The 26,479-nt window shown below is 38.8% G+C and overlaps 1 protein-coding gene across 6 annotated transcripts in view; it reads right to left on the reverse strand.

The window, feature by feature from the left end:
- LYN (LYN proto-oncogene, Src family tyrosine kinase) overlaps positions 1-26,479 on the reverse strand; it is an 82,302-nt gene that overhangs the window by 43,025 nt on the left and 12,798 nt on the right. For 4 of the 6 annotated variants that reach the window (XM_067553757.1, XM_067553758.1, XM_067553759.1 and 1 more), the window contains 7 exons: positions 11,575-11,711; positions 9,839-9,887; positions 9,642-9,747; positions 8,973-9,071; positions 8,764-8,867; positions 7,193-7,342; positions 5,235-5,387 (listed from right to left, as the gene is read on the reverse strand). In XM_067553757.1, the coding sequence (XP_067409858.1) occupies positions 5,235-5,387; positions 7,193-7,342; positions 8,764-8,867; positions 8,973-9,071; positions 9,642-9,747; positions 9,839-9,887; positions 11,575-11,706 (793 nt within the window). In that variant the 5' untranslated portion in view covers positions 11,707-11,711. Of the gene's footprint in view, positions 1-5,234; positions 5,388-7,192; positions 7,343-8,763; positions 8,868-8,972; positions 9,072-9,641; positions 9,748-9,838; positions 9,888-11,574; positions 11,712-14,667; positions 14,741-26,479 lie in introns of those variants that run through there. The other 2 variants (XM_067553760.1, XM_067553762.1) reach the window with 2 other exon arrangements.

The following is a 26,479-nucleotide window of genomic DNA, read 5'->3' on the forward strand; positions in this document are numbered from 1 at the left end:
GATTGCGTGGTGTCAACCGATCCGCTTCCATGAGCTTCAGAGAGAGGAGAGCAGCCCACATGTCCAGAATTGTAGGAAACTCTACTAGCAGAAAGGAGATTATCAGTAAGAAATTTTCCATTCCCCTCTTTAATCGCTGTATTAAAAAAAATACTAAAAAGAGTGCAATATTACAGACAGATATTCTCATCTAGACTACCTCAAACAAATAATTCTTTACACCTGAGATGCAAGCACAATGTGTCTCATTAATAAAATAAACTATAAGGACTTCTTTTATGTTAACTTTTCTCTTGGCCTGGCTGAGAACTCTTTCACTCAATTATTAATTCCAAAGTGTGTTATGACTCATGTCGGTGAATATCTGGGGACAATGATGCATAAAATATGGACGCTACTCTGTAGTATTGTTTTGATCTATCATGTCAATGCAGCTGCTGCATAAATACACTAACTCAACACTCTAAAAATCGTTCTCAATTGTATGGGGGAAAGTAGTAACTCCACATACAGTAGATGCTTTTTAAAATGAAATGTGGAGCTGGAAGTGACATATAGGAATGGGGAATTTGCTAATCCATTTACATGAGAGGGTCACAGATTTCTCCACATATATGAGCACAATCCCACTGAAGTTAGTGGAGCAGTACATATTTATTTCAGGATTAAATATGGCCCAGAGAATGATCTCTGACTGGAGCAAGGTCTTGAATGGCCAAGCTTCCATTAGACTTGCACACTCTCAGTCATATCAAACTGTGACATGGATTTGTGATGTCCATTATAAACTAAGCCAAAGGAATTTTCATAACAGAGCTGCAAAACCAGAGATGAAAGACTAGTGACCTAACCTGTAGAAGATAGCCTTTCGTTCCCTGCTCCAAAACAATAATTACCTGCACAATTATATCTCAAGAGCCTAGTCTGAATAACAGAAGTACAAAACTGCCTTAAAACCACAAAACATCTCAGGCTATATTGTGGCTGAAGCCAACAGAATACTACTTGGGCACCGGCAGGGAGCACAGTGAGCAAGGACCTCTCTACCTCCTTTCAATGTCTACAGTGTGCACTTCTGTCAACATCAGTCATCATCTCGTAACCAGTGTGGCAGGGAAGTGAAACAACAACTCCCTCCTCCACACCTAACTCAGCCACGCGAACTTTGGAATGATCATCACCATTGGAGCAGAAGCAACAGAACTCTTTTAAATGCAAAATAAATCATAGATGAAGCCTTTTACCTCAAGTATCAAACCTGCAGGGAATGCTTATGACTGAACTATGAATTGAAAGAAAATAATTGTTTGCTTGACCACAGTTACTCCATTTTGTTGTTTTTCTAGTGTTCTGCTTTCTGTTGAAATCACCCACCCACTCCTCTCTAATATGTCTATGGTGCTTATCTCTGCCAAGGTCAAAGAGAAAAATTAACAGAAAAAATAAGGAGTCAGCTATAAGTAGTTTTTGCTTTCTCTTCAGTCTTGAGAAATAGACTAGACAATGTTAATAAATAAGTTAAAATATTCTGCCCGTATCTTTTATGTTATGCATATGTTTATAGTTAAAAAAAGTAAAAAGTGTAATGTTAATAGCAATAATAATAATAATCTGAGCGTACCAATAAGCATTAAAAATTTATGCATATGTAATTTCTTTGTTTGTGTTTGTATAAATATGCAAGAGAGCATGCCTTCAGGGTCGCACACTGACCACTTGCTGGGAAGTGTCCGACCTCTGCAGAAATAAAACTTGGAGACTGCCCAAATACCTGCTTAGATCTCTTTTTTATCTGGTGCAGGGTAAACGAACCTCATTTGGAATATTTTTCCAACAGAATTCTTGGGAAAAAAAATTAAACATGAAGTGATGATGACAGACCCAAAACTCTACTGCTTCTAGAAGATTTGATCTCTTTCTCTCACACACCCCCATACCCTTTTGTAACCATAAAATTAGTTACATTGTGCCAACAGAAAATTCTTCAGAAATCAAGCCATAGATCATGGTTTCTACCTGGTATATTGCTTATAAGAATCATTTTTGTCCCATAAAGGCAGAAGTAATTTATCATTGAGAGAATATAACCAGCTTATTTCCAAATGCCATTATACAACTACTGGAAGGGTTAAGGAACTGACAATGAATGAGGCTGTGGTGCTTACTACAATCCTGTCCTGGGATGGGGACAGGCTAGATGACCAAACAGGTCTTTGCAGCTATAACGTGTTCAGTTCTAAGATTAACCACACTCATGATCAGAAAGGATCCCCGCCATGCAAATCAGCTTCTCTTGCTTCAGTAAAGAAGCAAGGAGTAAGAGGAAACACGCTACTCAACTTCACAGTACAGTAATTTCCCCCATAATGTAACAACAATCCACAGAGGAAAATGTTAAGCCCAATTTAGATGTCAAGATCGTCACATAAACAAGAGGAAACATCTTGAACCAGAAACACCCTCTTTTAATTTTTGTGCGTGTGTATGCAGAACTAGTAACTTCCTGAAATTAGCTACAATTTCAACAGATCACAATATACCACACTGACTTTTCTATAGCAGTTCAGTGTAAGTTAAAATATTTATTGATTTGATTTATTAGATAGAAAAAAAATGCACAATGGCTGACCCTTGTCTTAACTAGTGAGTAAGCATCACTCATGATCGTCACAGCTAAAGGCCTTCTCAAGCTTCCTCTCAGGAGGGAAGATAAAAGCTGCATTCAATCATAACATAGAATACAGACATAAAGAGAATGCAAGTAGTATGTTTTATAGTCAAAGATTAAATGTATGACTGAATCAGAGCTTTCTGATTGACTCTCAAGGATGCTACGCCCATGGCAATATACAGATCTAGAGGCTTTACTTTTACATATACACATATCATTTCAAAACAACAATATTCCAGATAACACATTCCTATGAGAGAGACTTATGCTATTTTGGGTTGCTAGAGTCACTCAACACAGAAGTGAGGGTGGCAATCCTCCCACCCCCCTGCAACAGGTTTGCAACTTCCCCACAACCACATTTTGGGTCAGGACCCCCATGGTTACAACAACATCTGAAATCATGAAATTGACCAATTTTCAAATCCTATGGCCATGAAATTTAGTAGACTGGACTCTGAATTTGGTAAGGTCCTAAAGATGATATAAAGGTAAAGAGGAGATTCAGAGCAGAGAAGGGTGAAGAGTAGTATTAGAGACATGAAGAGAGATTGAAAGACTTTGTTTTCCTCAGAAAGGAGATGAATAAGGAGGGACATAAATATATAAAATAATGAATGGCTCAGAGAAGGTAGATCAGGAACTTCTGTTCTCATAACACAAAAGCAAGGGAACATACAATGACGTTATAAAGATGGAAAATTAAGAATTGACAAAAGTAAATACTCTTCACATACATGTAATTATATGGTGGAACTCACTGCCACAGAAAGTCATTGAAGCCAAGAACAAAAAAGAATTGGACATTTAGATGGAGAACAAGAATAACCAGGATTACCATAATTAAGGCTAAATTTTTTTTGGAAAGAATATTAAGCTTCATGCTTTTGCTTCTTCAGACATTCTAACTTTTGGAGATCAAGATGAAACACTATCAAGGCTGATTATTCTAAATCGGCCGACTGCAGAATTTCTACACTTTCCTGGACAGTCGATGGTACTGGTACATTGCCAGAGACAGGATACGGGAGTAAACAGACCACTGGTTCTAGTCTAAGTATGACAATTCCTATGTGCTACTTTCCAGTCTGTTCTTTGACAAGAAGTGCTAAAGCTCTGCACACTACTCACTAAAAATACATTTAGTTTCTCATTTCATGGGTTCAAATAAACACTTTTAGCTTGATTTTAAGGGAGTATTTTGTAAAGGTACAGACATACAGCAAGAGGTGCTGGGCCAAATACTGAGCTATTATGCAGTCTGTAAATCTAACAGAGTCCCTTTGGTGCTAATGGGAGGCCCTTATGAATATATATGATGATTTCATGCAGGGCACGTGAAAATGCTTCCCAACAGTGATCATATATAAATTATATGATATAAATAAAAGGAAAATATCTACAACAAAGTCTTTAATACAAAAAGCTACCTTAGCTTACAGTGCTGTGCACGTGTGGAAGAATGGAATGCTGGGTGCATTGACTTGAAATAAACTAATGTTACTTGTGGAAAGGTGGGTGAGGCATTATCTTTTATTGGACCAACAGAATCTGGTCCAAAAGAAGCTATTACCTCACCCGCCTTGTCTTTCTGATAACCTGAGACCAAAACTGCTACACCACCACCACCTATAATATTACTTGTAAAATTAATTCCCTTTTTGAAACTGACAAAGTGCAAACTCCATGAAATTCAATACTATCCAATTTACACTATAGTGAATACTCTAAAATATATGAATAAATAAAGGAGTGATTTACATAGGGCCCTACTTATAAACAACACTAGAATTCAGAGGGAGCAGGAGAAAGAAGAATAAACACATAACACACATGCAAAACCTGAGGCTCAAGCCAAGTCTACACTAGACATTTTTGCCAGGAATGTTGTTTAGGGATGTGATTTTTTTTTGGTGACATTTCTATACTGGAAGAAACCATAGTGTAGATGTAATTATACTGGCATAAAAATTATTTTGTTGATATAGCTTATTTCACTTGGGCAACTGGTATAAGCTATATCAGCAAAGGCACCTTTTTTTGTGGACAGTTGTTTCTTTACAAGAAGGATTTGCTGGTAGAGCATAGTGGCAAATGTTTAGGGCAGTGTTCCAGGGATCTCTACCTGCAAGGGAAGTGGTCAGCACAGTTCCTTACAGATGTGCTGATAGGGAACCAGGAGAGAGTCATTGGGGACCAAAAAGCAATGCAGAGGACTCCAGCAAATCCTATGAGATCCATGAATTCTGAGAGCCAAACCCCAGTTTCTTTCACAATTTCTTCTATAAAAGATATCAGAGAAAATTCCACAAGGATTTGACTGCCCTTCCTACCCTCCCACTGGTTTTCCCCACGAGAGGGCATTCTCTGGGATGTAATATGCCATTTGTCAAAAATATATTGGGCCAAATTCATTCCTGGTGTTACTCCAATGAAATTTAAGTAACAACACCAGGGATGAATCTGGATCCTTGAAACTGCATTGCACATATTTATATTTCAGCAACATTTTAAATATTTAAAGATCCTTTTCAAAATGCTAAGCAAATCAACATAAACTTACCCATCCAAACTTCTCCAAACTGACCAGCTCCAAGTTTCTTCACTAATTTAATTGATTCCCGTGCAATCTCCCAGGCATCTTTATCCCAAGGTTTTTGTGGTTTTGGAATAATACATGCTTTTTCCAGCTTTCTGCATAAACCATCTGACTGCTCTATTTTTCAGAGAAAAAACAAAGTATAAAATCCATTACATTTTGTAATTACATTTATTTGCCTACAGTAAAGCATGTTTAACTGCAGACCTGTGCCAACTTCACTATAACCTTCATACTATTTTTAACCTTCTGTACTGGGATTTGCAATTTCTGAATTCTAGAGCCAACTTATAACAAAGTGTGTGATCTGCATTAGATGCCATAGATTTGCAGATGCAAAGAGATTGTTTTTGCTCATATCATCATTAGATTTGCTTTTTTACTTCAAGAGTGCATTAAGGCAAATAGGGCCCAAGTAAATAAAATGTGTGTTCTGACTGCTGACAGTATGTTAATGAAGACAGAATGGGATATGTTACTTAAGAAAAAAACAATCCTGTTGCTTGTAAAGTATATGATGCAAATCACGAGAAGTTCTGAGTACGTGCCACTTCCATTGCCATTTCAGCATTTCTCAAAGCACAGACTCACTTATTAAGTGAGTCTAATTTCAGGCATCTGAGTTTGAAACTACATAACTTGCACAATTTGTGCTCCTATAGCAGAGCTATGGATAGAACTCAGGAATTTCTTGATCTGAGGCCTATATTCAGGCCACTAGACTATGCTGCCTCTTAAAATGGGGAGAGTTTTGGACTCAGCAGCGTATCTCTGATGACATTAATAAACACAGCATGTTGGATCAGTCAGTTAAGAAAGACAGAGTAATTTAGTTAACTTGTGAGGTGTTTCATACCAAAAAGGCAATGAGCCAGGTAATTTACACCCTGTCATATTTTGTAGGCTAAGTGCTGGTTGTTGAAAGATGCTGATGTGTTTTTCCTTTTCCCTTTAGAGGAAATACTGGCTCCAATTCTGCTGAAATGTAGATAATGAAAAAGCTGCCACTGACTTCTATAAAAATCAGGATTCAGCCCAGTATTATGTTACATTTCTGTGCAGCTCTTAAATTATGCAATAGCCCCCCAACACACGCTAAATAGATAATAATTACTTCTCTATTCACTGCACAAATTATAAAGAAAAAATAAATGTAATGAAGTAGGGTTGAGATTTTCAAATCGGTGCAGGAGATTTACCACACATCATAAATTAAAATTAATCAAAACTGTGCGGCTAAACCTCCAGCATGGCTTTGAAAATCTCAACCCAGTATTTTTTTTCAGCTACAAAATGGGCCCAAAATCTCCTGACCCAGACCCCAAAAGGGTATATACAATAAAACGTCACTTCTGTACTTAATGAGCAGCTGTAAACATTTTTATCAGAGGTTACTATTTATGGACCCAATCCTGCTCCCTTTGAAGTCAATGGGAATTTTGCTTTCCCACTACAAAGCCTCTCACAAAAATGTCATTCTTGGCACAAGAAAATCACAATGTTGTTTTTGTTTCATATAAATCACCAGATTGATACTGGAAGACATTATGTATGAGAAATATTTAGAATTCCATCTTATCATAATCTCCACATATATCGGTTTACACTCACAAAAAACAACACTTCTTATTCACAATGGGCCTGATTCTCCTCTAGTGGCAGTTACACAGTGGTGTAAGATTGACATTGACTTGTATGGAGCGACTCTTCATTTAGACAGGCATATGAGAGGTCAGAATCAAGGCAGCTTCCATTAACCTCTGATCTTTGTTCTCTTTCATAATATTTACCTTGCTACAATTCACACTGCTTCGATTATTTAAAAAAATGTGGAAAAAAAAACTTGAAATGAACAAGAAAGCATTGTGATTATTTGCTTTAATGAAAACATTGCCTAATGTCCGATAGTTGATGTAACTTACTTTGGTAATGTTTGATCATCTCATTGATGGTGGAAAATGTAATCCTTGGAGAGATGTAGAATCCTCCATTGTCTAGACTCCTAATTTTGTAGTGCTTAATAACATCACCATGTTGTGGATCATGGTCCCTGATGGACAGAGAATAGCTGCCTGTGGACAAACAGTGCAAAGATGTTGTTTAGTAGATAGGACCCCTATATTGCACACATCGCTGTAGTTCAATGTTTAATACATGCAACAAACATGTTAATTTTTTTTGCCTGCTTCTTGTCCCCTCTTTGCTCCAAAAAGCATTCTGCAATCATTCCAAATGCTTGGCACGAGGAAATGGTACCAGCAACAGAACCTGCAGTTGCTTTAAACTTAGAAAACTGGCTTTTTGGGTGTCAGACTTTTCTGCTTCAGAACCAGTGGAGATGCTCAGACTAATTTTCTCTCGTTTTCGGTAATGCTCTGACTGAGGGCTCAGTCGTGAAGACAGTTACATGGCTATTCCTACTCTTGGCTATAGGCCCATTGACTTCAGTGGGACCATGTGCAGAAGCAACTGCCGGATTAGCCCAAACTCACTAATGGATATACAGGCTGAAATTCACACTGATTCCCTTGGGCTGGCCCTCGTGCGGCACAAGGGAATCAGGGTGCCTTGAGCCCCTGGATGCTGCAAATAGGCTAGTGTGGAGGGGGGTTGGGTAAGCAGGAGGGAGGAATCACAAGATCCACACGTATCCAGAGATCCCAACCTCAATTTAGGGGTTTTAAGGAGAGACAGAAACGTTTATCCCAACATACAGAGATCTTCATTAACTTACCCACAAAACTTGGGAGTTTTCGAAAGGTAAGTTCCTGCTTCCCATCCCAGGGCAATCCTTCCCCACCCAGGGATCCCACAAAGTTGGAGGGAAGGGGAAAACAATGCCACAAAGGTCATATCTAAATCTAGATATCCCCCCAGCAAAGGATCTGTCTCCTTTCAAGGAGGTGGGAGGGACAATATGGCCAAAGAGCAAATACCTAATCTAATCTAAAATCTAAATCAAAAATCTAATCAGGAGTCTGTAAGACAAATACTGGGTTTAGGAAAGAGCTTTCCCTATGTTGCCATGGCTTCTGAGATCTTATCCACGCAGTAGCCTCAGAGACATTAGATATTTGGTTCCCAGAAACTCAGCTTGACTCCAAACTTGTCATTGAAGTTTCTTTATTGGCATACAATCAAACTACTCTTAAGTCAACCAGGCTTAAGTGTCAGAGGGGTAGATACAGAACAAAGCACACATACAAAGTTAAACAAACCCCCTTTCTTTATATACATTTACAAATCATAATACATTTGTTATACATTGCATTCCATGTTTTGGGATTGACTTGGTTACTCTGCAAGAACCAATCCCAGTACAGAATGCTCTGTCCATGTGCTACCCATGTTCGACTTTACTCTTTACCTCATCTTTATGCTCCCAACTTCTCTTGCACATTGTTATCTTGTTCTTAGCAAATGGTTCCCTGGGTGGTCCCCCCTCTGATCTTTTTTAACTCTGGTATCAATCCCAAAGTAATCCATTGCCTACCTTTTAATGTTTCACTTTCTCTGATAAGGAATGCTCCAGGATGGTTTCCTGGTGCTAGAAGCTGTCTCTCTGCATCTTTCCTGGAAATATCTTTGATGAACCATCTGAAAAGTATTTTGAAAGAGTTAGTTTTTTTCTCCTCCTCCCCAAGGATCTGCAACAGAGTGGAAAACCAAGTTTCAAATATACTAAAATATAAAAGAACATACTCTTCTGTTTCCAAGGTGTTTACTTTTGCTACATAGTTGCTTGGAATGAAGCCTTCTTTCTTTGTTGAAAGAGATTTAGCCCTCCACCATTCTCCAAGCCTGAAACACAAAACAACAACAGTTTCACAGTGTGTGAACAAAAAATAATGAAAGTCATTCAGCCACTTCTGTGGTGCCGCTGAGGAACTGGGCTGGGCTGGGCTGGAAGGAAAAACACAACATTTCTCTCTGAAGTTCAGCTATCTCAGAATTTCTAGATCAGTGGTTATCAACCGGCGGCCCACAGGCCATTTGCGACCCAATCAGCACACAGCTGTGGACCATGTGACATCCTCAGGGCCATACAGGTGGTATGTATATTGTGTGGATGCGATCCACAAAACACATAGAGAGCTGCATATGCAGCCCACAGTGGTAAATAGGTTAAGAACCAATGCTCTACAGAGTCAACTTCTGAGCAAACTGCTGCAGCTCTCACCTAATCAGCTGCCAAGTGTTACAGGGACTGGGGGGAAAGGACAGTTTCACTTTCACATGGAAAGGAGTCTTTTCCCTTTTGTTTGTGAGTGGGAGTGCATATATGAGAAACAGAGAGAAAACCAACAACGACCAAGGGATTTAGTGATGTCGTGAGATAAAGCACAGTACAGCCAACACTGCTATACTTACTCCTCAAGGACTTTCATTTTTTCTCCTTTCTTGAAGGACAAGTCATCTTCATGAATGCCATCATAAGGATACAAGGCTACTACAATGTCCCCATGCTCCTCCGCTTCTATTAATGCAGAAAGCCAAGTGACATTCTTATTATTATATTTGTTCATATAAGGCTATCACAAGTTGTTAACGTTCTTATGAAAACATACCTTTGTTACAGAATCTCTGCCCTGGTAAAAGGTGCATGTCTGTATTTCCCTACAACAAAATATTTGTTTATTAAGCAGTTGTAAATTACTATGCTTACATATATACATATATATATATATTATATGCACAGTACATAAGATATAAAAGATTCTTCAGCTGATTTGAAGTCATTTTATATATTGCTAAGACAACATCTACAAAACTTTAATTGAAGAGAAGCATGTGGCTATTTTTCCCCGCAAATTTAAAGGCAAACAATAAAGTAAACATTGAAGAAGTCCCAGATAGACTTTGAACTTAGCAGCTCACACCTCACTAAGTTGACAAGTAAGGTGGAAAATTCACAGCTTTGCTGTGCTGCTGCACTGACTTTTGACAAGGCTACTTTAACCAGGCAACAGAGCAATAATTATCAGTGTGAGTATCTGTCCTCAGAAAGCTAAAATAAACGTGCTTTTAGTTGATTCTGGAGGGGAAAAAAATCCAAAATATAAGATACAGATTCAAAACATTTGTAGAATCTGATTTTCTTCTGCCTGCAATTTTCCAGTGTTGCTGTCTGTAAGATTTGATTCGTACAATACACCTGGTGAAGATCCCCAGCTGGTGTAAATCAGTATAGCTCTATGGAGCTCAATAGAATCCTGCCAATTGACACCCGCTGAGGATCTGGCCCACTGAGCAGAGATGTGGGGAAACACGTTCATTGCTGACTGAGCAACTGAGAAAGAGGAATTATTTCATTTTTATCTAGACAGTAACAATCCTTATATTTTGTCAATTTAGGGTGAAAAAATGCTTCTAGGGCCATGTCTTCTCCTCTGTACAAGGACTTAAGTTATTTGTAACTTTACATAGGAGATTTCTTGGCATCCTTCCCCCTCGTGGTTGCAGAAATACTTGGCAGGTGATGCTGTTGTTTCCTCCTATTCAGGAGAGGGGTTTTACTGATGGATCTGCATGGTTGTGGCCTGCCTTCAACAGCCTTCTCTTTGCTACCATGGATAGAGCATGGCTCCACAGCACACAGGGCATTTTCATTGGCTCGCTTTGTTGGATACAGCAGAACTGTATCCATTCTGCTGTCATTAGTCCATATGTGCTAACAGAGAGAGGGGAGAGGGCAAGGTTTGCCCTTCTGTGAAAAAAGGGAAAGTCGACTAAACGTGACGAATAGTCAGAAGTAATGACCTCAGCCTTTCATAAACAGAAAGCTCAACACTCTAATCCTATACGTGTTAAGCAGCTGCACTGTAAATACATGCAACAGAACATTCCTTATCAATGCAGAACAACTCATTAAAAATAAAAAGGTGGTGCTTTCATAAAGAAATCTGATGTTGTATAGATCTTATGAGCTTAAAAGTGCAACACACACATCTAAAATATTGATGCTGTTAGAACTATTTCTAAACTATTTCAGACTTCCTTAGAGTCACTCAGCATTCCTTTAAAGCATCAAACATATAAAAAAAAACCAACCAAACAACATGTCATGGAGTATTTTCTCTATATAAAAAGAAGACAAAGCCAATATTTATTAAACAATAAACCGCCAAGGACTTTTTAAAAAATTGCATAACCTTTGACGGTGAATTGCACAGGACTACAAAGCAAAACTGCGGACAAAAATAATTAATTTTAATTTCTGCATGCGTTTTTTATTTAAGTTTAAATTATGCCAGTCATGCTTGACTCTTGCTATTGGAATTCTTCCCTGAGACTATCTACTTACTGGCCTTTGCTGTTTATTGGACGTTGGATCCCTCACATAAATAGTTTGTTCAGTTTTACGTACTGGTTGGTTCTTCAAATCTAGCCCATCTCCATGCAGATTCTCTTTTCTTTTTGATTTTATACATCCCATATTTCCTGTTGGAATAAAATGGTATTAAACAAAAATGTTTTATCATATAATCAAGTAGCTTTTCATACAATCATCTGACTACGTAACAAAAAGACTTTCTTTCCATGCCCAGCATTGAGCAACAATTACAAAAGCCTCAAGTATCAGTTTTTATACGTGTAACCGAGGTTAGGAACCACTGCTTTAGTAGTTCCCCAATACAGTCTATCTAGGTAATCCTTACATCAGTGTGTGCTTTCAAGATAGGACAGTCTGGGTACAGCTGCTAACTGCATAACTGGAACTTGAGTGCTAATCCACCCATGTAATTATGCAGTTCTTGAGAAAGCACCTGCAACCAATTATCTTAATCTTCCTCCTTTGTAGGGCAGTAACTAATCTGTATTCCTCCCAGGACCTGCCTTGAAGATACCAAAAAGAAGTGTTCACATATCAAACAGCCTTCTGCAATGGGCTTGGGGCACTTACAGGTGCAAATAAATCAGGGGTAACCAAAGCACAGTCTGAGGAGCTAAAGCAGCCCATTGAATTCTACACCATGGCTTGTGTCTGCCCCTGTCTTTACTACAGACGCCTTGCCCACACTAGAAAGATGTAGCTCTTTAACAATACTGATATAGTTAAAGAGGTACAACCCTCCTAGTGTGGATACAGTTATATCAGTGTAAAGGTGCCTTACATTGCAATAATTACTCCCATACCAGAAGGGCACCATATCAGTATAAGACACCTTTATAGTGGTATAAGTGCATCCACAATAGGTAGGGACCTACACATTTCACAGCTGTGAAAAACGCATCACAAATCACGTATTTGGCCCTTCCCCATGAAATCTGATTTCTCCCGTGCTACTGGGAGCGCCCCAGCCGGGGGCCCCTAGCTGCTAGTCCTGGCCAGACTAGGGCACTCCCAGCCGCAAGGAGAAGATCAGACCCATTGCCGATACCTCCCCCTGCTGCCAGGGCAGCAGCCCCAGAGGGTTCTGCATCTGGAGGAGGCTTCCGATCTCCCCCAGGCTGCTGGGAGTGCCCCAGCCAGAGGCCCCTAGAGGCTAGTCCCAGCCGGGCTGGGGTGCTCCCAGCAGCACGGAGGAGTTTAGATTCACCTCTCTGCTGCCCAGCTCTGAAGGCAGCACAGAAGTGAGGGTGACAATAATCCTGCCACCCCCCTACAACAGGTTTGTGACCCCTCCCCCCTACAACCCCATTTTGGGTTGGGACCCCCCATGGTTACAACAGGGTAACATTTCAGATGAAAACATCTGAAATCTTGAAAATGAGCAATTTTCAAATCCTATGGCCATGAAATTGACTATTCTGGACTGTGAATTTGGTAGGGCCTAACAATAGGGCTTATATATTTTTAATTCTTATTATAAAATGTTTTTTATTATACACTCCTAACCAACACAGTTATACCAGTACAACTATCAAGTGTAGACCAGGTCTTAAATGTAGCCCTCATGAAATACAGCCCCTCCCCCCAATATATTATGCTTTCATCAGTTGTAGCCCTCCACCCAGGTAGAGATAGAGCACTGCATGTGGGGACCCAGTCTCTGTGGGCTGCACCTCTTCCTTTACATTAAAGACAAGGGGGGCTGCAGTCTGCTCTGTTTTATGGAAATTAGATGTGGCCCTTTGACATCAAAGTTTGGGTGCCCATGAATAAACTTATTGGTCCAATGACCATTCATTGACTTCAATGACCAAGCTTGTTCATCTCCACACCACCAAGTCACGTGTTCTTTTAAAACAAATATGCTCACAGGCCCTCATGCCTGAAGAAAAGTGAGTGAGTTTTCATTTCTGGCATATCAATTATTGCAGCATTTTCACTCACCAGCATGAAAGAGAAAGGCTGTGTTTCTTCTGGAATTTTTTTTTTTTTATAAACACAACAGGGAACCTCTAATGCTTTCATTTTTGCTTTGTGAAAATCCCACTGGAAATCATTCCAGTCTCCAATTCCATATAAGATACATCCCCTCTTTCATTTGAGATACTGACAGAAGCTTTTAGGATCTGATAATTAAAAACATTCTCCAAGTTTGCAGGCACAATTAATTGTGGGCATACAAAATACTTGCACTTCTCAACATTGTAAATGTGCACGTGTAACTCCTCCATGCACATATGCAAGCTGAGGTTTGTGTGTGCATATTTGATAATTAGATGTCTAACTACCTGATTGTACCGAGAATATATAAGGTACTCAGTCATCTAAATGCTAACATCTGTGCCCACAATTTTGCACCTACAAAACCAAAACCTGAAGTTAAAGACTCATAAAAAACTGGCACTAAAACACTCAAGCACATGCCCTAACTTTAAGCAGGCGAGTAGCCCCATTGATTTATAAAGGACTAATCCTATTCTTATTGTTAAATGTGTGATTAAGTGCTTTACTGAATTGGGACCTAAATCTCAGACAAGAAAGTATCTCCCTCACTATTGGGATGAAGTCTGAAAGAAAGAGTCTGATGGTTTTAATTCCATGGGACAACTGAGACAGATATGAAATGACTTGCCCCAGGTCACACAGCATGGCAGAACTGGTAAAAGAAACCTGGTTTCCTGACTCCCAATTCAGAGTCTTATATCTACTGGAGATGGAAAGGATTAATGTGATGCAGGGACCTTAAATGTTATGATGGGAGGGGGGAAAGAATAGAGACTGAAGATCCATCCCCCCAAAAGTTAAAAAGGATGTTAACTTTAGTGACAGTAAAATTATTTGATGAATATTTTGCACCCACAAGAACTAAATTTCAGCCATCAAGTAACATATACTTCAGATATACTTCATCCAAGATTAAACACACAGCAATGATAAAATAGAACACCCCTCTGTTACAGGTTCTGGGTCCAATTCTGCAACAGGCTAATCTTCTCCAAAAAGGCACCCTGGGCCAGATCCACAAAGAAATTCCAATTCACTGGAAGTTAGGAGACTAAATACCTTTGTGGATCTGGACCTCAGTTTCTTGTAGGATTGAGCTCTTTATCTATTAATCAATCTCTCAAATCTTTCTAAAGAAATAGTTGAAAAAAATGCAATAAATTAAGATAAGTAAAAGGTTTAACTTTCAGACAAATTAATTTACAGCATTTCACATAAAGCAACTGAAAATATTTAAGAAATGTTAGCAATTTTGCCACGTATTGCATTTTATTGTGATACTGTAATGGAGAAATTAAAGTTTCTGTGAATTTTCCAACACCTTAGCATACATACTTCCATGGGTGTTCCCATGCTTTATGCATCTTTCATAGGGAGTTCAAGACTTAAAATTGCCAAGATGCTGTGCTAGGCATTTTAAACAAGATGTTAGAATTGATAAACACTGTTTGTTGAAAGCAGATTCACTTCTTGAACATTGGACGGGAGGTCTTGAGAATGGCATGAGAGTAAAAACTTCATAATCTTAACAGCAGACATTTGTAAGATCATTTCTGACCAATCGTATGCTAAAAGGGATGGATTTTAATATATTGATACTATATAATCACCACTTTTAGCTCTTAAAATATAAACATTCAACCCTAGTAAAAATATATTACCAAAAATGTTTTGAAAATATGTAATGAATGCAGCATATCTATTTCTTAATTCATAGTATATTTCTGTAGAAAATATGGAGAAAGTGGATTTATGCATGAATACAATATTGCATTTAGCGTAAAATGTTTATTTGCATGACTTTTTTCCCCCATTTATCTCAATGAACATCAGGGATGTTTAATCTTCTACCACAGGAAAGTGCTTTTTTGCAGATATAGAAAGGAGAATTTGATAAGCTATCAGCTATTCAGAAGTACAGTGTCATTACAGATTAGAGTATTTGTTCTTCTGATAGAAGAGTCACTTGTACAACAAAGGAAAAATTTTCAGTCCCTTTACAGATGTTTCTCTTTCCCATAATGTTTTACAGTAGATGAGATGTTACTTTTCATCAGTTCTACTATCCACTTTTCAAGACATGAAAGATACTGAACATCTAGATGAGAAGAAACTGTATAAAAGAATAACTTCTATAAGCAGTCACCTAACTAAGTAACTTGACTTAAAACTTAAATTATCATTGAATAAAAGTATCTGATTTTATTACATGGCTAAAAAGATAAAATGAAGTTTAAAGACATGACTGCTTTCTTGATTAACATCTTAGGTTTGTTGATACTAAGTTTACACACACACACACACCCACCCACCCTGAGAATTGGCACAATGAACTTCTTCCAGTAACAGGTTGTTGCATAATCACCAACCTTCCTTTTGATGTCTACAAAGATGTTGGTCTTGAATTCTCTTTGCATCCTATATTATCTGCAAGCATTTCATCTCACTCCAGTAATATTTTGTCTCTTCTCTTTGCTTAGCTTTCTCTTTGATTTCAAGTAATTTTTAGGTACCAGAGACAGCCTGCAATGTGCTTGTTTAGATTTTAAAAGCTGCTGTCCTTCTGACAAACACAGCTGTTTTGTCTGCCTTTTGCTTCAGTACCAGCATTGTAATTTATCTAAAACCACAAGTATTTTAGCCTAATACTTCACAGGGGAAGATCATGTGACCATTACTGGTCCAGCCACTATAGTGTCTGTAGCCTGTGATATTTCGCTTCCTCTTAAGTGCTTATCTATCTTAGTCATCTATATTTTATCACATTTTCTAATATGTTCATGGTTGCCTCTTCTAGTGATGTTTGTTAGCTTGTTATACATATTAATCATGTTGTCAGTTAACAGCTGTTTCCTAAATTAACTTGAATGCCTGGGCTTTTCTTAACCAATGACTTTTTTACTGAAAATGCTTCTCAAATCCCAACACATTTTTCAATCACTTAGAGTGGTTTTAGTTTAATCTTTGTAGAAACTGGGGAATAATCCTATTTTTCATAACTGACAAACATATTTTATAATAGCCCTTTAAAAAGTTATGTTACAAACCAATATCCTCTGATTAGTAAAATGCACTATTACATACAAAATACAAACAACTGTCTAATAGTACGTATTTAAGGAGTGGACTAAACAACCCCAAAGCCATGATGGAAATAACAACTCTTACTAAATATCTATTTATATGGATAGTTACTTACTGTACAAATAAGAGATATATATACACATCACTGCAAGCTTTATAGGTGGTAGACTATAACTTTAAACAATAAAGAGTTAATCATCTAAAAAGTTTTAATTCTACTGCCTCCGTATTGTAGGAGACTAAAATATTTATTTTTGTGAATTATATTTCACATCTTATCTGTGCAAACTGCTATGAAGGAACAATGTTGCATTTTTAAAAATCCAAGCTCCAAAGTCATCACTCCAATCTTTGGACAAATTTTGAATCTAGACTTGAAAACGAAATATTTCTCACCTGCACATTCCAAAACAGTTATATTTAAAATGACAGGTAAGTGTGTCTTTTATAAAATTTTATTTGTTTCCATTAGTTATAGTACACCTTTAGAAAGGTGAATAGAAAATCTCTCTCCAGTTTTTTTCCCCCCTTTTCATCTTACTTTCTCTAAGTGTGGTTTTTTACACCGATTGTTCTGTTCTTTTTTCATAGATTATAAGGCCAAACATAACTGGTTGGAAATTTCATAACAAAACAGAATGTTATTGAAAAATGCTGGTTCATCAAACCCCACATTTCTCATGAAAGCAAGTCAGGTTCAGTTAATTTTGGTGAATCACAGGAAGGTTTCTGTCAAAAATCTGACTGGTTCCCTGCCAGCCCACCAGGCAGGCTGCTGGGGAGCCCCACCACACACACTGCACTGGAGTCAGGGGCCTCCAGGTGTCCAGGGTCCAAATTTCCAGGCAGTCTCACCATGCCAGGGTTTCCAGGCTCACAGCAGTGCATTCAGTGCAGTGCCTCCCAACAGACCAGGGAGACTTGGCTCTAGCCAGGGCCCTCAGAATCTAGGCTCCTGATTTCACAGCAGAGAGCTTGGAACCCCTTTCCGCCACAGAGCTGGGAGCCTGGAAGTCCTGGGATGGCTTCTAGGGCTCTGGGGCAACCCTGACATACAGATTGGGCCTGGGAGCCAGGCTACTGGACCAGCTGACTTCCAAGGCTGCCTGACTCTCCAGTCTGAGCTCCTGTATAAAACAGGCCATAGGACTTCCCTGAATTAATTCCAGTTTGAACTAGAGTATGTCTTTTTGAAAAAATCCAATCTGGATTTAAGAATTTCCAGTGACGGCCCTCGTCCTCTTGGTGTCTCCATCATAACCATCTAACTGATTTATTCAAATATCGAAGCCTCCTTTTCTAGGCAAAGGTAGTGACGGGAAAACCTTAAAAGGTTTGGAAATTCAGTTGACCAGATCCTTTTTCTCCTGTCCACCCTGGCACATACCACCTCCTCTTACCACAGTATTTCTAGGACTCTGTTTTTCAGTACCAAATCCATGACGGGGGCTTACCTCCATCTTTCAGGGCCCTAGCAATATCACATTTCGGGTACACTGTCACTTGATGCAGCCTGTAGCCTGCCTGCTGCCAAAGAACACAACAGAAAAATGTAAATCAAGGCAGAAGGGCTCAGCATAGATTTACTTGGATCCTGAAGCATACTTTTAAACCTACTGGTCATGATGTGAGCAGGGCCATGGCTAACACCACAGTAAGAAACAGTGTTAGCTAAAGTGAAGGTCATAAGGAGGGAGTAAACTTGGTGGGTTTATTAATTCAAATCTTTAAAAAACATTCAGGTTTTCATTTTATTCAAGCCAGTTTCCATAAAAAGTGTAAGAAGAGGTTCTATAAATGCATTAAGAGCAAGAGAAAGATGAAGGAAAATGTAGGAAAGATGAAAGAAAGTCCTCTACTTAGCAGGGTAGGAAAGCTAATAATGGAGGACATCAAGAAGGCGAAGATGTTTAATGCCTATTTTGCTTTAGTCTGCCCAAAAAAGGTTAATTGTGACCAGATACTCAACACAATTAATATTAACAACACGAGGAAAGGAACACAAGCCAAAATAGGAAAAGAACAGGTTAAAGAAAATTTGGGTAAGTTAGATGTATTCAAGTCGGCAGAGCCTGATGAAATTTATCTTAGGGTATTCAGGAACTAGCTGAAGCAATCTTGGAAATGTTAGTAATTATCTTTGAGAATTTATGGAAAATGGGTGAGGTCCAGAGGACTGGAGAAGGGCAAACATAGTACCTATCATTAAAAAGGGGAACAAAGGTGACTCAGGTAATTATAAACCAATCAGTTTAACTTCAATACCTGGAAAGATATTGGAACAAATCAGTAAATAATCAGCTTTTAAGCACCTAGAGGATAATAGGGTTATAAGGAATAGCCAGCATGGATTTGTCAAGAGCAAATCATGCCAAACCAACCTATTTCCTTATTTGACAGGGTTCCTGGCCTACTGGATGGGGGGAAGCAGTAGTTGCGATATCTTGATTATACTATGGATTTTCCCACAACGTTCTCATAAGCAAATTAGAGAAATGCAGTCTACATGAAGTTACTATAAGGTGGGTGCACAATTGGTTGAAAGACCATACTCAAAGAGTAGTTATGAATGGTTCTCTGTCAAAGTAGGAGTAGGGTCTATCTCAGGGCAAAATCTCAGGGTGGGCAAAATACGGCCCATGGGCTGGATTTGGCTCGTCTAACTGTTCTGTCCAGCCCACCATGCAGGAGCACTATGCTGGAGCATCAGGCAGCTTTCGGTCAGTCGCTACCCGAACCTCCTGCTTCTGATCATGTGGCCAGAAGCAGGAAGTGGCCCAGGCCCACAAGACTTACCAGAGTTCGTGGAGTGGCCCCTCTGCAAAAATTTTTGCCCACAGTTGGTCTATCTAGTGGGGTGTCAGTCTCGAGTCTGTTACTATTCATAATTTTCATTAATGTTTTGGATAATGAAGAGTATGCTTATAAAATACGCAGATGACACCAAGCTGGGAGGGCTCGCAAGAACTCTGGAGGACAGGATTAGAATTCAAAAAGACCTTGACAAATTGGAGAATTAGTCTGAATTCAATAAAATGGAATTCAATAAAGACAGTGCAAAGTACTCCACTGGGGGGAGGGGAGGGAGAAGGGATGGCAAATATCAAATGAACAACTACAAAATGGGTTGATAACTGGCTATGTGGTAGTACTGCTGAAAAGCATCTGAGGATTATAGTGGATCACAAATTGAACATGAGTCAACAATGTCATGCATTTCTGAAAAAGGCTAATATTCTGGGGTGTATTAACAGGAATATCATATGTAAGACACAAGAGGTAATTGTCCCACTTTACTTGGCACCAGAAGGCCTCATTTGGAGTACTGTGTCCAACTTTGGGCACCATACCTTAGAAAAGATGTGGAAATTGGAAGGAATCCAGAGGAGAGCAACAAAAATGATAAAAAGTTCCAGAGGAGTAGCCATATTAGTCTGTATACAGCAAAAACAACGAGAGACCTGTAGCACTTTAAAGACTAACAAATTTCTGCAGGTATAAGCTTTTGTGGGCTGCAACCCACTTCGCCAGATGCATCTGACAGCCCATGAAAGCTTAAGCCTACAGAAATTTGTTAGTCTTTAAAGAGAAAAATGATAAAAAAGTTTAGAAAGATTCCTGACCTACGAAAAAAGGTTAAAAAAATGGACATGTTTAGTCTTCAGAAGAGAAGACATATATATATATATATATATATATTTTAAATGCTGTTATAAAGAGGACTGTGATCGATTCTTGTCCTGCCTTCAGTGAACATGGAGAACAAGTAATGGGTTTAATCTTCAGCAAGGGAGATTTAGGGTGGATATTAGGAAAAACTTCCTAACTATAAGGGTTATTAAGTTCTGAAATAGGCTTCCAAGGGAGGTTGTGGAATCAGAGATAAAGTATTTAACAACCAGTTGGGCAAACAGCTGTCAGAGCTGGTTAAGTTTACTTGGTCCTGCCTCAGCACAGGAGGCTGGACTAGATGACTTCTCGAAGTCCGTTCCAGCCCTACAGTTCTATGCTTCTACATTCCACCACTCTTAAAAAATATTTTGTCCTACTGCATGTCTTCGATTCCCTTATCATGGTCATTGAGTCAGGACTTTTCTCGTGTGCCCAAGACCAGAAATCTTTGAGTCAATCTTCATCCTAAACTTGTTTCCCTTCCTGCATCTCCTTTTTACACTAGCTTGCAGAACATCACTTCTGGGACACTGACTGAATTTACTCTTCCCTTCACTCTCTGCTGAAACCCTTATGTCTTTTTTAGTCACTCCCTGTCTCCTTTATTTTAATCCCCTCTTTATTTAATTCACTCTTATTGGCCAAGTCCAGAGCCCTCATGTTCCATCCTCATTTTAATCCAATCCCTTACCTGGCAGACGCACATGCAGCACTGAACACTATACTGAACCGCACTGAACTTCCAAGGCTATCGTGTTCCCCCCCACAAGCGTCCATTCAACATGTGATGTATTAGTGAAGACTGAACTCTACTCAGCCAGACAGAGCCCCAAACTCAGACTTGGTGCAAGCAGGGGCTGCTCCCTTGAAATTCATGGATTTGCACCATTTTACATGAGATCTGAATTGGTCCTAAGACCCTTTTCCCTGTGGCACTTAGTCCCACTGCTGTGAGAAGTAGAGTCTTTCCTAAATCCATTGTTGACCCTGGTCTCTCTTCTGACAGCAGCATTCTTAAAATTCCTACAATGTTCCTAATCTTTATCTGGGAATAAATGAGATAAAGCCAAATCATATTTTTATATGTATATATTTAGAGCCAGCCAAAAAACAATGGGACATATTAATTTTTAGTGTACCTCCATTAAAAGACAGGATTATATAGGTTGAGAAATAATAAGTTACGAAGGTACCAAGGGATTTTTTTAAACTTGCTTACACTCAAGTCAAAATCCAAAATTCCCATTTTATGTACCTTTACAATACCAAGATGGCAAATCTAATCTATCATTTGACACTTGCATAAAACCCATCACTATCATATCTAAACACTTAGCTTTTCCATGATGATCTTCCAATGATATATACACTGATTGCAGACCAAATTTCTTCCTGTTTACTGAACTGCATTGTTTCATTTAAGGGTCAAGCCTGTGCCCATGGCAAAATTCACACTGACGTCATTGGGAGCAAGATAGGGCCCTTTTATTGTACGCTCTCATAATTTACTATTTTTCTAGACAGCACTGAGCACACTAGTAATGCTCAGTGTACAAAACAAAGGTCCAAGTTATAGTCTTGTTATTCTTAACAAATCACTCATTTACTCATAAAAAACCTGATCAAATATTTACAATGGAAGGTTGCCCTTCACTGTTCTTACTACAGTAAAAGGAGCCACTGGACTGCTGAATTTTTTTAAGCTTGCGTAACCTGGAGTTGAGCAATGTTGCAGAAAGGACGACTGCTGAGGATTGCTGAAAGTGGAGTTTTTAACAGTGAAAAAGGAACAGAGCAAAGAACAGTTCATGGGAACATAGCATAGATAGGGAATTATTCAGTAGTGAATCAGGAAGTGAAATATAATACAAATGGTATTGTTTCTATTCATAAACTAGAAGACCTCTACCACACACAAAACAGCAAAGCTGTGTGCAGTATAGCGCTTACAGTTCAACACACAATAAAATAAATGATTTTCATTTCAAAGGCGGACTTAGTTTTCCAGCAATATCCTGTATCTAAGGGACACTATCAGCAGAAGCCATAGGCACATTTGGGACACTAAGTATTGATAGAGCTTTGCGTCTAAAATTACAGGTGACCAGAGTTTTTGTCTGAAAAAGAGCTCTGAAGGTTTAAAATAAAAAAAAGTGTGGTTTCTGAAAGTAAAACTATTACTCAGTATAGCATTTCGCTACACTTGGTGAATAATTGCTTAAGATACATACTCAGCAAATAAAGTTTAGCATGTACTCTGTAGTATCTATTACAAGTGCTAAGATTAAAATCAGAGTACATCATTTCCTCCGCCCACCCCCACCAATTAACTGTTGTAAGTAAGTTAACGCTGATAGGTTGCCCCATTATGTTCTCTACATTCACCTGAGTGGGTTGCATAGACAACAGCTGGCAGGAGAACTTCTAGCAGGAAATGTGCTTCCAAAGAGCCAAAGGTGGCTGGCAGATATCAAGAGCCAATGTTGAGGCATAGCATCTCCACAAAGATAACTCCTGCTTCACAGATCTTTCAAGATGGATATGAGGGGTGCCGGTCCTCTGATACTGTACTATTTCACAGAGCTAACCATCCACCATGGGGACAACCATCCACCCCTGATGAAAGAATATACTCCTAGAGCTTCCAGTGCAAACTTACAGAGTTTCCTGTTTCTCTATGTGGGAGCAGCCCATGCCTGACTCCTAATTTTCATGGGATTGTTCCTTCCCCTATTGATATGGCACCTAATTATTTTGGACCTACTCCCATTAAAGTTGACGGTAAAACTTTGCTGGACTTCACTAATTTATCATATTCTGCATGATTTAACAAACAAATTCATGTTACAAAAGAATATAAAATAAAACAGGTTTCAACTTCTGAAGTGGTAACTCAGTGGAAATGTCTGTGGTCACATTTTCTACAGCTGTGAATTGCACGGGTTGAAAGGCTGAGTCTTGTTGCATCAGCATCCCAACAGCCAGTGATTATAAATAAATAAATAAATATGGATTTTCACTACAAAGCCCCAGATTGTTACCAGTTTTACTAGTTGCCCCACGTGCTCGTAAAAAGAAACAAAAAGCAAAATCTAGAGTCAAGATATCACCGAATTAGAACAAAACCAACGGCTGGATTGTCATCTGAATGCATAGGGAATTCACAGGGCACTTTAGGCACTAGGGCAAAATTTTCAAAAGCACCTAAGTATGTTAGGAGCACAAGCTTCATTGAAAATCCCTTCTTATATTAATATTAATAAATGGGAAGTTGCTATATAGTGTGTGTAATAATAAACCAGAATAGGACAGGCCTTTACTGCTCCTAAAATGTCTAATGCATAAATTTACAGATGATTTATAGGTTTAGCAACTTTATATGACTTAAAACGGCACCTGTAGTTACATTTAGCTAGGAAATTAATGCTGAAACTTATTAAATCTCTTGCTTAAGACTATACATTGATCAGCTAAAGTTAGGAAGAAATTTCTCTCGTGGCACAGTATTGTACAGTTAGATGTATTATATGGGTTTCATGCTCCGATAGGGAAGGTTGGCAGACACAGAACACCAACATTGATGGACTGCTCTGGTAAAGCAATTTTGATGATCAATTAGGTGAAACTGTTCCTCTATATGCAAATGATAAAAAAAATCCATAATCCTCCCTTTGTCTGTCTTGTCTATTTAGACTGTAAACTCTTGGGGACAGAGACTGTCTCTTAGGATTTGCCTACACTGCAACTGGGTGGTGTAGACATATCTGAGCTAGCTTGATCTAGCTAGATCAAAACTAGCTTGAGTAACAAGAGCAGTGAAGCTACAGCAGCATGGGTGGCTCCACAGGCTAGCTCCATCCACCTAGGACGCTCAGTATGTGCTCAGGAGGCCTCTGCCCATGCTGCCACAGTTTCATTGCTATTTTAAAAATAGGTGGTGCCCAGCACGCACTGAGAATGGTCACCACGAATCAGCTGATCAGCAGCCAGCTCTCACTGTGGCTCCACCATGTGCTTCGCCTTGCCCAGCCTCTTCCATTGAGGCCCCGCCCCCGCCCACCAGCACCCACCAGTGATACCCAGACTTGGCGCCGATGCTGCTCAGGTATGTTTACAAGTTCTGCACTCGCAACTCCTGATTGCAGATTATGTTTATACCAAGCAAAATGGGATCCTGATCTTGGTTAGGGCACTTAGGAGCTACCATAATAGAATTCAGTAACACCACCACTCTCTATGCGGGAGTAACTTTTATAAAGACCTAAAGAAAACTCCTCACCCAGACAAAACTCCTTTGGCTTTACATAAATCCATCTCACCTTTTGTCTAGACTCATTAGAAACTTGGCCTCATATCATTCCTTAACCAGGCAAAACATAAGCAAGGAGTATTAAATAGGACCTATAAAATTAATAATAATTTGTCATAACAGAATTAACGTTAGCAGAATCTTCAAAAAGATCAGATAAAATGGAACACAGGGAAAAACAATCGTATAATCATGTCATTACTATAATTTGAAAGATGGAAAGATTAATCAAAGCTACTTTTATTTCATTTCAAAATAAAGGGAATGACAACTGAATTTATATGAACCACAAATTCTGCTTTTCTTTTGTTTTATAAAAATATCAAAATAATATCGATCCACAGAGAGATTGCCATTTTGTTAACATTATATAGATTTGTAAATGTCCATTACATAATGGACTTTATGAATTAAGAATATGTTCCAGCTTCATGTAGTCATCATTTCTGGCACCAAATATTAAACTGGGTTTTATGATAAGCTAACATCTGTTTTCTGACATTATAACACTTTATTTTATTGCAATTGTTTGCCTGAACTGCACGCATCCTCCAGGATTCTGAATCAATATCACCAATGAATGAATGCATTTCACCAGTCCCTAGGCAATTGCATTATCTTTTTTTTTTTTTTAAACTTTTTTCTTTGTAATTAATGCTCTTGAAAAGGAGGGAAGGGGAAATAAGATATTAACTTCCCATAACTGAATTAACAACGTTAGCAGAATCTTCAAAAGGATCAGATAAAATGGAACACAGGGAAAAACAAAATTGTATCATAGTAACAAGGTTTAGGAAGGATCCCAAAGCACTTCACAGTTTTAAAATGCCATACAAATTATGTTTCATGCATCTGACGAAGTGGGTTTCTGCCCACGAAAGCTTATGCCCAAATAAATTTGTTAGTCTTTAAGGTGCCACAGAATTCTGGCTGTTTTGCTAAAAACAGACTAACACAGCTACCCCTCTGGAACTCATACAACTTATATTTCTCTCTCTCTCTCTCAGACATACACGCACACACACACACGGGATCACTTCCTCCCACCTCTAAAATGCATCCAGCACTGACGGGAGATAAAGCTGTATTTAGTGGCACACAGCAACATTATACAACTGATGAGGGTAAACTCCATTTCCAAATGAAATCGAAGAGTGAATTCCTGGCACCAGATTATCCCGATTGGAATTTGGCCATACCACTAGGTTAAAAGATCATCAAATGTTAGCAAAACATTTCAGGGGACAAATTGCAAATACCTTATTCCCATGGGTGAAGGCCTAAACATACAAGAAGTCACACTGAGTTTTATGCATGTAAATGCTCACCAATGGAAGTAAGGGGTTCACAGGCTGGGTTTTAAGTTTTTAAAAAATGTTTAAGATAATCATCATTGTGCCATGGGAAACTGGCCACAGAAATCGCAAATTATGGGCCCTAAGGCTCTGTGGTGTTCTGTAGTGCTTCATGAAATAATAGTAGCAATAAACTATTCTTTTATGGAAATGTGGATGGACAGAGCTCCTTGGAAGATATATTTTAAGCACCACCTGCTCAAAATGTACTTGAACGGGTTCTCTTTCACAGTCTAGTCTGTCCAAATTACAAAACTGAAACTCTGCCCCATCCCACCATGCCAGCTCGCACGCACGCATACTCTCCCAGTGCACGGGGTAGTTTAACTTTGTGCATCTGGAATTTTTACACCAAGATAAAATGCCTAATTTATAAACATGCAAAGATTGACATTGATTCGAACAAATACATCTCAGCTTTTGTCTGGATTTATTTGAAACTTGGTCTCAT

This window comes from Emydura macquarii, unplaced genomic scaffold (assembly GCF_026122565.2).
Source record: "Emydura macquarii macquarii isolate MOO-44397 ecotype Brisbane River unplaced genomic scaffold, CSIRO-AGI_Emac_v2 contig_1477, whole genome shotgun sequence".
Lineage (NCBI taxonomy): Eukaryota > Metazoa > Chordata > Testudines > Chelidae > Emydura > Emydura macquarii.